Source organism: Hordeum vulgare, chromosome 5H (genome assembly GCF_904849725.1).
Source record: "Hordeum vulgare subsp. vulgare chromosome 5H, MorexV3_pseudomolecules_assembly, whole genome shotgun sequence".
Taxonomy (NCBI): Eukaryota; Viridiplantae; Streptophyta; class Magnoliopsida; order Poales; family Poaceae; genus Hordeum; species Hordeum vulgare.
In genome coordinates, this window is record NC_058522.1 from 576,687,749 (window position 1) to 576,698,688 (window position 10,940).

At 43.1% G+C, this 10,940-nt stretch overlaps 1 protein-coding gene across 1 annotated transcript; it reads right to left on the minus strand.

The window, feature by feature from the left end:
- Window positions 1-4,925: 4,925 nt before the first annotated feature.
- LOC123397396 (serine/threonine-protein kinase SAPK4-like) lies at window positions 4,926-7,364 on the minus strand. Its single transcript, XM_045091954.1, has 6 exons — window positions 7,240-7,364; window positions 7,105-7,168; window positions 6,688-6,789; window positions 6,531-6,584; window positions 6,288-6,370; window positions 4,926-5,085 (listed from the first exon to the last, which is right to left on the minus strand). Exons 1-6 carry the CDS (start codon window positions 7,362-7,364, stop codon window positions 4,926-4,928), a joined length of 588 nt encoding a protein of 195 aa, XP_044947889.1.
- Between the last annotated feature and the right edge of the window lie 3,576 nt (window positions 7,365-10,940).

A 10,940-nucleotide genomic window follows, 5' to 3' on the forward strand; every position in this document is an offset into this window, starting at 1 on the left:
CCACCAACCTCCAGAGCGCCGTCACGCTGCCGGAGAACTCATCTACCTCTCCGTCTCTCTTGCTGGATCAAGAAGGCCGAGATCATCGTCGAGTTGTACGTGTGCTGAACGCGGAGGTGCCGTCCGTTCGGCACTAGATCGTGGGACTGATCGCGGGACGGTTCGCGGGGCGGATCGAGGGACGTGAGGACGTTCCACTACATCAACCGCGTTCACTAACGCTTCTGCTGTGCGATCTACAAGGGTACGTAGATCGAATATCCCCTCTCGTAGATGGACATCACCATGATAGGTCTTCGTGCGCGTAGGAAATTTTTTGTTTCCCATGCGACGTTCCCCAACAAAAATGACATGACGGACGACCAGAAACCCAATTTGCTTTATTATTAGGGAGAGATAACGTAACAGACCGATAAAAAAACAATATTGTGTTAAAGCCATGATAATTAATATGGATCGGACGGAGCAGATTATTTCAAATTGATCTAATGTAGGGATTTGCTAAAAGATCACATCACAGATAAATGTAGTGCTTACGATTATATTGAAGAATATTTTACAGAAAACTATATTAGAATATTTTACAGATCTAATGTAGGGATTTGCTAAAACAATATTGAAGAATATTGAAGAATATCGGACGGAGCTCCACCGTGCGCGCTATGTCAAGCTCTGCAGAGGTGCGATTTGACGACCACAGTCGTGAACTGACCACCACGCGAGCACTTCTCCAGCTCCTCCTGCACGGCCATCTCCTGGCACCCCCCGCCAATCGGGTCACCGGTCGGCCGGTCGCTGCTCTCGGCGGCGGCGGGAGAGCAGGGACCGATTGATGCAGTCCGGATGGAAGACGTGAAGCTCGTCGTTGTTCATGAATTCAGGACAAAGAGCATCCACATCCGGACGGACGTTGTCATGAGAGTAAATTACTCCAAACCATCACATTTATGGCTGAGATACTTCAAAACTATTGTTTTTGTCAAAAATCACAAAAAAACATCATTTCTGCGTCAAGTGACTAACAGATCGCACTAAACCAACTTCGAGGCGCGAATAACCGAAAAACTGACATCCCGGGCCCACCTGTCGGGATGATGTGGCGAAGACTAGTCCTAGTCAATATTTGACCTGCTGAGGTGGACGAAGGTCCCACCTGTTGGGCAATAAGCCACGGCGGGGCTCAGTCGTGTGCGTGTGTGCGCGTGATGGGTGCGTCGGGTCCGAGCCACGGCGGGACTCGGGTGCGTGCGTGTGCGCTCAAGGGTAGGTATGCGTGTGTTAGGCGTGCGTGCGTGCATCGGGTAGCCAGCGCGGTTGTCGGGTTGAGCTGGTTGCGTGCATCGATAGTTGGCCGCGTCGTCCGCATGCGTGCTCCGAACTGCCATAACTTTTACATACGAGCTCCGAACTGCCATAACTTTTACATACGAGCTCCGAACTGAGCAAACTCAAGCTTGTTGGATTCAGAATGACAAGAGTTATCCAACAACAAGAATCATTGGAGGGATTGAGAGTTAGCACCTAGTCCTCTTGAGCTAAATGATGATGATCTTCGCAAACCTATACTTTGCACCTAGTCCTCTTGAGCTAGATGATGATGATCTTGGTTTCCTCAAGATGGACCACCTTTCTTGATTGCGTTGGTTTTGATGAAGACTAGTTCATTGCTCCCCCATACTCACTATGGGTGAGCCACTCTTCAATACATCTTCACAAGTCCATTGACACCACAATGAACGGCAAGCTTCAAGCATGATATTTTCGTGATGCTCCACTTGAACTTGCACACTGCAATCTTGATGACGATCACCACTTGATGTCATCCTTCATAGGTTGAATGAGATCTTACTCTTGACTCAAACCCATGGAAACACACCTAACCCCACATAGAACTCTCACAAAGACCATGGTTTAGTACATAAAAGCGTTATGGACAATGCTTACCATACCATGGGATTACTTGATCCCTTTCGGTACATCTTGTACGCTTTGTGTGTTGATCATCTTGATTTACTCTTTGTCTTAGTCTTGATCAACCTTGTGTCTTTGTGACCATTCTTTGGATAATACTTTGAATTAGGACTCCTTCTCCAATCCCACTTGGATTAGGACTCCTTCCTTATTTTCCCACCTCTTTTGGATTTTCCACTTTTTCCTCATGGGCTTTCCTTGGATGACTGTGTCAGCCCATTATACCTTATTGTACATCCAATAAACCCACGTGGAACCCTTGGGGCGTGGTGGGCCCACCCAGTGGGCCCCCGGAACCCATTCGTCACTCCCAGTATACTGTCGGCAATGCCCGAAAACCTTTCGAAATCCAAACAACAGCTTCCTATATATCAATCTTCGTTTTAGGACCATTCGGGAAACCCTCGTGACGTTCTTGATCTCATCCGGGACTCCGAACAACCTTCGGTCACCAACACATATAACTCAACTATACTAAAACATCATCGAACCTTAAGTGTGCAGACCCTCCGGGTTCGAGAACTATGTAGGCATGACCCGAGACACTTCTCAGTCAATATCCAATAGCGGGACCTGGATGCCCATATTGGATCCTACATATTCTACGAAGATCTCTATCGGTTGAACCTCTATGTCAAGGACTCATATAATCCCGTATGCTATTCCCTTTGTCATTCGGTATGTTACTTGCCCGAGATTCGATCGTCGGTATCTCTATACCTAGTTCAATCTCGTTACGGGCAAGTCTCTTTACTCGTTCCGTAATACAAGATCACGTGACCAACTTCTTAGTCACATTGCTTGCAAGGCTTATTGTGATGTTGTATTACCGAGTGGACCCCGAGATACCTCTCCGTCACACGGAGTGACAAATCCCGGTCTTGATCCATGCCAACCCAACATACACCTTTGGAGATACCTGTAGAGCATCTTTATAGTCAACTAGTTACGTTGCGACGTTTGATAACCCACAAGGTATTCCTCCGGTGTCCGGGAGTTGCATGATCTCATGTTCATAGGAACAGATACATTGACATGCAGAAAACAGTAACAATAATCTGACACGATCATATGCTACGTTTATAGTTTGGGTCTTGTCCATCACATGATTCTCCTAATGATGTGATCCTGTTATCAAGTGACAACACTTGTCTATGGTCAGGAAACCTTGACCATCGTTGATCAACGAGCTAGTCAACTAGAGGCTTACTAGGGACAGTGTTTTGTCTATGTATCCACACATGTATTTGCGTTTCCAATCAATACAATTATAGCATGGATAATAAACGATTATCATGAACTAAGAAATATAATAATAACTAATTTATTATTGCCTCTAGGGCATATTTCCAACATTGCCTAGCCCATTCCATCCGTTCGGATTTTTGGTTGCGTTGGTTAGTGCATTAAACTTAACAGTTTTATGTTGTTGGTTTTCATAAGCTGACTCACTATTACTAATTGGAGATCATTCATTGGCGTTGTAAGTTATAAAGTCAGTAATGTTATTTCATTTGACTAAATGCAATTTATATAAACATTTTCTTCAGGAATTTTTGGACAAATATATATCAAGATATGTGACAAAAAAATAATGACGTAGTCAAGCAAGATAAATTTTTACACTCTTCTCTCTGGATTTTTGTGCCTTTTTCTTGTTGGCACTCATAGTTGAAAGTAAAATCCCATGTTTTTGTCAGTCATATGTAAATTCCAGCTAAATTTTGATCAACGTTGTCATTGAATTATTAACGAATTACTCGATTTTTTTGCAATTTGAATTTTGAACCCAAAACAAAAGTTAGATTTTTTTGAGGGAATACTAAACCTAGAAGTTCTTCTAAAATCATATGTTAATTTTAGTTGGATATGGCCACATTGGTGAGTGAATTATTCCTGATTTACTAGAATTGTTTCAAAAGAATGTGATTTGAATTATGTACCGAAAACCAATCTTAAATTATATGCTTCTCTCAAGACGTTTGTCAATTCTAGCTAAAATTCTACCGATTTCATCATTGAATTAATTTTTGATTTACTTGAATATTTCCAACTTTCTGTAAAACTCATTTTTTCTAAGAAAATCATGGAGAGAGAGAGAGAGAGAGAGAGAGAGAGAGAGAGAGAGAGATTCAATGGGAGTAAACTGAACTAAATCAAAGTTCATGATTATAACTAGTAACTAGAAGGGTTGGACACATTTCACTATGTTGTCGGTGTTTTCATGATTTCATAAATGTTGTTTGCTATTTGGTTTGTCACATGGGGGAAGATGATGCGATATATTTTATCTTTTTTTATAATGAAGTGTCTTGGTTGGCTTTCCTGGCGGTGTGATTCTACGTTATCTACTAATCACTAGTACAAATGCCCGTGCGTTGCACCGGGCTAGAAAAAAAATGCGAAACCTACTTGTTTTGCCATTATGCAGCATTAATTTTAATAAATGTTAATTATAATGTTAAATGTAAGACATCTATTTTTGGACGGAAGTAGTTTCTTTTAAAGTTTTAATTTCTGTGGGATGAGTTACAATGCCCGTGCGTTGCACGGGCTAGAAAAGAAATGCAAAACCTACTTGTTTTGCCATTATGCGGCATTAATTTTGATAAATGATAATTATAATGTTAAATGTAAAACATCTATTTTTGGATGGAAGGAGTTTCTTTAAAAGTTTTAATTTCTGTGGGATGAGTTACAACAGTAACAACAATGAGGGTAGTTCACCCATTTGCATGTGACACCAATACGGCAGTAAACACAATAGCAAAGGAAAACATGACCCTATGAGAAACCGTATTCCATAAGTGGGTATGTTAAACTACAAGCTTTGAGGATAAGAATATACTGCTTTCTTTCCACCTCCGATGAATCATAATGGTGCATCCTCTAAAAACCAGCAACACTCCATGAAAAATCCGACATCAAGCTGGCCATCTAGAAATGATGCGCCTTCAAATCTTGTGATCCATATGGGAATCGAACCATTTGAAGATCTCTTCATTCTCCAGGCTGGTAAATTCATGGTACGCATATGCAATATTCAACTCCTCCGTCACATGCCTCTCCAGCCGGAATCCCTCCTTGTCGTCGGGAATATGATGGGAAGGTGACCTAAAATTAGCACAAAGTTCATTCCAAGCACTGTTTCCTGAAAATATATATGCTAGCATATACCAAAACATGAAAGGGGTTCCCACTGGAACATCAACAGGATAACAGCTATGTCAAGCTATAAGCATTGGGTGAATTGTATCATCATATGTAGATTGGAGGTAGCGACCACAATATGACCACAACCAAATGTTTTTATATAACCCAAAACCATGCACAAGTCGCACGTAAAAAATAGATAGAGATATTCAATCATTTTTCGCTTTATTGTTATTTCACGCCAATCATCAAGCTGCAGCAAATGACAAAGTACCATTTTTCTTGACACAGGTCGTCAAGTTACTATCTTTATTACTGCAACTGCAAGACACTAAGTCTTAATTTTACTGAATTATGAACATGATCACTTTTCAGTTCACATTTAAACTAATTAATAGATAAGTTATGAGATCAAAATGGCAATGCAAACTAGTTCGGCGAGTCAAAATACACAGACAAAGGTAAAAGGACATTATATCTGTGCAACCATACTGTTCATTTCTATCACAATCAAGATACTCATCTTATAATATAGATAAATATAAGGCAGAAAGGATATGAACAGATAGCCGACATAAAAATGTAAGGTAAAGAGACCATCCTCTACATCTATGATGTTCCTTCAAAAGACTTATGTAATTATTTCAGTTTTAGCATATTGTCTTGTGATGTCTCGCTGACACATAGAAATCACGCAAATGTAACTACAATGTACAATGTGGCGAGTGGGGAAATAAGAATGTTGGTTTTACCAAATAGATTGTCAGTTTTGAAGAGAGTTCATCTTAACATAAGTAAAATTCAGCATTTATGATCACGTTAGCTGGAGGCAGATCCTATGTGACTCAGTGGCTGCAATGTGATGAATACCAGTTTTAATAGAAACATTTTACAAGGAAGCGGTTTAAAATTGATGGTAAAGTTGCACTATGAGGGTTACTCACACAGTGAGCTCTGAATAGAGTAGCTTCACTTATTCAAGAACATTAGTTTTCTGGATGTCATATAACAAGTTGATTGTCAAGTAGCAATGAATGGGAATTTTTTGGCTTCATCAGAAATACCAGGTCAATAGTTCGTAATATACTAAGAGATATACTGATATTTACCGTGGTAGGCATGTCGAATCATTAAAGCAAAACGGGCAAAGTAGCACAACAAACCCAAAATCGCATATCTTGAGCCGCGGAGCTGGGCTGCCATCCAAGAGAACATTCTCCAGCTTCAAATCCCTATGGCATATTTGCTGGCAAGCAGTAAAGTGATTGCAAAATTTAGCGTATTTTCAGGTCCCACTCACATTTATTTGAAAAATCAGCGTTGGGACCTTCTACTCAAAGAAAGATGTGAACTGTAACTTGCTTAATGTCCATCTAGTATGAGAGTAATTTATTGCTTCTCCATACCATGTGATGGCAGTAGCTTACGCCGCAGATCAACTGCTGGAAGAAATATGTGGCCTGCAGCAATCAGAGGGGGGAGAACGCTCAACAACAAATTTCACTATGGATTTCGAACTTGTGCTGGGGAAAGAAGATAGAAAGAAGGGTTGTAAATCGTGACCTCCTCCTCGCTGAACCACCCACGATCAACGATTCGATCAAAGAGCTCGCCGCCGGCCGCATACTCCATCACAATTGCAAGATGCGTCGGTGTGAGGATCACCTGTCGAACTTTTCAAGCACTCGCGATTGTCAGTTTGAGATAGGAAAGGAAACACCTTGGTGACGAAGTAGTGGAGAAGAATCGAAATTTTTGCCCCGACAGTTATTCACGCCACCGTCCAAACTCTAATGAAAAAATGTTTCCGTCCAGTAGCAGCGCAGCAGATTAAACACAAAGGGACAAGGCAGATACAGTAGTAAACAATTTACAGCTCGCTGCTCCCTTTCGAGAAGTCCGAAGGGAAGACCGGAAGACGCACCTCTATGAACTGGATGATGTTGGGGTGCCGAAGGGAGGGAAGACCGGAAGACGCACCTCTATGATCTGGATGATGTTGGGGTGCCGAAGGGAGCGGTGGTTGAAGATCAGGACGGATTGGAACGCGAGCCCAAACCAAACCCCGGATCGGAGCAACCACGAATCGATTAATTGTTGAGGAGCAGGAGGAGGCCGACCCGGTGGCCGCGCTCGATGAGCTTGACGACGACGAGCCCGTCGTTCTCGCGGTTGTGCATCAACTGGGCCACCTTGAAGTTTCCCGACCCGATGTCCCGCACCTCCTTGTACTTGTCCATCCCGGCGCGGGCGCCCTCATTCAGGGCCGCAGCCGTCTCCGTCGCCGTGGCAGTCGTTATCGCCGGTCGCCGGTCGCCGACGTGGTGGCCGGCGGGGCTGTGGCCGGGTGCTAGGAGGAGCCGCTCGGTGGAGAGGAGGGGCAGTGGGGCGGAGGAGGCCGGGGGAGGCGCGGGGGTGGCTGGCGCGGGGCGGCCCTGGCGGCGGTGGGGCGGATCTGACCCGGGGGCGAGGAGGGGCAGTGGGGCGGAGGAGGCGCGGGGCGGCCCTGGCGACGGTGGGGCGGATCCGATCTGGGGGCGAGGGGCTTTCTTGCAAATATAAAACATTTTTTCACTTAATCAGGGACTGCGGGTTGAATACTCGGAAACGGAGGGACTTTTTTGCAAGAAAGCCACGATAGATTAATTAGCATATTATACAGAAAGGATAGTGTGCAGGAAGCCCAATGGGTGAAAAGAGGAATTAATTAATTTGCATTTTATATCGCCATCTTAGATCTCTTCTTACTAGCTAGGTTCATGCTTTGATGTGCTGTGTCGCATAAGTTTGTTTCCAATAAGTATTCAGCTACTGTACATTCCACAGGTTTAGGTTGGATTGTTGATTAATTCGACTATGTAGCAAGACGTTTAGGGATGCTCTGTACAATGATTTATTGTTAGCGTTTAGTGCATTTTGTTGCAATCTTTTCACCAGTTTCAGTCAATCTGGAATAAAATCATGTGTGTTACCCTTGTTTTGTGGATGGGTGACTATTTCATATTGATTTCTATGTATTGGTTACTCCTAGGTGTTCTAGGCAGCCATATTCCACATTAGATTTCTAGTATCGTCATCTCTTTGTCAATTTACATAAGTATGTGTCGATTTACTCTCCCTAGGAGAAGAATTGTGTATTCAAATTTGACTTCTTCCTAAAATTTGGACGGCTCGGAGCCAAATACTCACATTACGAATCTGATGCTATAATACACGTTTTTTCGTCGGAGATAACGGGCTATGTGAAGTTAAAGTGTGTTATCCAAATTATGTAATTCGTGCCTGAAAAAGCTTAATTATAATGCAGAGTAATTGATGATGTAGATGTTTCAAGTTTCATGGGTTAATATTCAGTTGTATATGCTGACGCATCTTGATTTATAGGTATTAGTTACTGCTAGATGTTCTAGGCAGGCATGTTTTATATTCAGATGATCTGGAGAGAACGTATATTTCATTTTCTAAAAAAACAAGAGTTCCATCCTTAACGAAACCACTTTCTAGGATCCATTCTTGTGGTACTGAAACAAGAGTTTCCATCCTTAACAAAATAGGATGCTGAAAAATCATTTTAGGGTGTCCCCTAAAACAATTTTGCAGGAAAACGAAGGCTCCGACAGAACAGAACCCGTAAATTGATAACGCAAATTTCAAATTTTCTTCGTACTAAAAGTAGTTCATCACACGACCACATAGCAAATACAAAGTTTGCTATTAATTGCATCTTGGATATCAAACAGATCGATTTATATACTTACCAAAAAGGGATATAGGCTAATCTCTCCATAGTAGCAATGAAAAGAAATGGTAGTTCTGCATGTTGTGCCATTTGATCTTTGTGGAAAGGTCACATGTAGGATGTCTGAATTTGTAGCTTGGTTAAATAGGAAGTGATATTGTGGAAGGACATAATCATGTTTGCATCAAACTTAGCATTGTTTCATGCCACCAATGCTGCATATGTTGCTGAATATTTACAACAGATTCTTGTATCTGTACATAAAGAATCATAAAGAATTCTCTGGAACATCAACTTGACCTTGCTGTCTTAATGAACCTGTAAGTTGGTAAACATGTCATAAAACAGAACCAATGATGGCACAAACAATTATGTTGCTTCTCTCCTTCTAATCCGGCAAGCATTTCTGGTTTGTCCACCACCGGCTGCAGGAGTGGCACAAACTGCTCTGGAGGAGTGGCACGCATGCCTTATTCACTCTATCAGTCATCATCACTCTGATGCTTTTCCTCTAAACACTTTTCAGGAGGAGGTTTGTCCACCACCGGCTGCAGGCTTGATAAAAATAAACGTTGATGCCTCTTCTCAAGTATCTTGGCAATTGCTCCATTGGGTGTCGTGCTGCTCGCCGCCACCGTGCTCTCCTCCAGCCCCTTTGCCGGCTCCGTCGCCTCGCTCGCCGCGCTCCCTGCATGGCGCTTCGCGCGCTTCTGGCTCAGCACCGACCAGCCCCGCACCGGGCTCGCCGTCCTCGCATCCTCCGCCCCCGCGCGCCTCCTCCTCCACCTCGCCGTCCTCGTCTCCTCCGCCGCCTCCATCCTGCAGTGCCGCGGGTTCGTCGACGGCCCCGAGCTGGAGGTCAAGCTGCTGGCCACCGCGGCCGGGCTGCAGCTGCTGGCCTCGTCAACTCCCCATGCCATCCACATCCCCGCGCACGTCCCCGCGTGCCTCGCCGCCGCATCGGAGCGCGCCACCTCTCCTCTGCTCCAGGCCAGCCGCCGCCTCGATCTGGATCGAAGGAGGGCGAGCTCCCTGCTCCGCTCCGCCCGTTTCTTGCGGCAGCCGCCATTGACCTCTGGTCGAGGAGGGCTGTGGATAAGAAGACCTTGACCACGGGAGGGGTGTTTCTATAAAAATGAAACGTTTTTTAACTAAACAAAGGACTGCGGGTTAATTTCTCTGAAATAGAAGGGTTTTTTTGTAAAACCGCCAGCGACGGACGACAGAAGCGCTCCGCGCTTTATTATTAGGTGAGAATCCATATGTAAAAAAAATCATGTCCTCGTGACCACATGTGTTGTATTGGCGGTGAGAGGGTGCGCGTGACATATACATTTTTTATAGGTTGGTTACTTATGATTAATTTGAGAAATTGCTGATCCTGTTAAAATCATGAATCAAATCCAAAACTAAATACCTCAATTGATTGATAGAGTTTTTAATAATCATTTACTAGAGTAAAACCTTGAATCAAATCCAAAATTGAACATCTCAAGAAAAGGGCTCAAAAATCATACTCTCTTTGTTCCGAAATAAGTGTCTCAACTTTATACCAGCACTAATATAAAAATTTGAGACATTTATTTTAAGACAGAAGTCATACACGTGAACCCCAAACATGTTCAAAGGGATAAAACGCACTTCTCTCCTTGGAGCCCACCTTCAATTGTGCTTATATTTCTTCAAGTCACCTTTTCTTACAAAGTTGTTATTCCCTCCTATCTGTTTTGTAATATGGGACAGAGGGAGTATAATATAGGGTTTTGAAGATGGTCACATCATTCAAAGATAAATGTAATGTTTAAACGAGTTTAAGAAAAAGTAGTAAAGTTTAAACACACCATAGACACTGGGTCCAGTTGTTTCGATTGAAAATTTTAGAAGCCAAACCAAAATTCCATTAAAATTATAAAATCTTCTTGCCTGCAAGTCAACGATAGACAAGGGAGAGGAATTATTCCACCCAACGGAACGGAACATGCGGCAACGACATCCCTTTCCATCTCATCATAAAAAAAACCAAGAAAAATTTAAATAATAACGACATCCCTTGCTTGCCTCGCCCCCACTCCTCAGC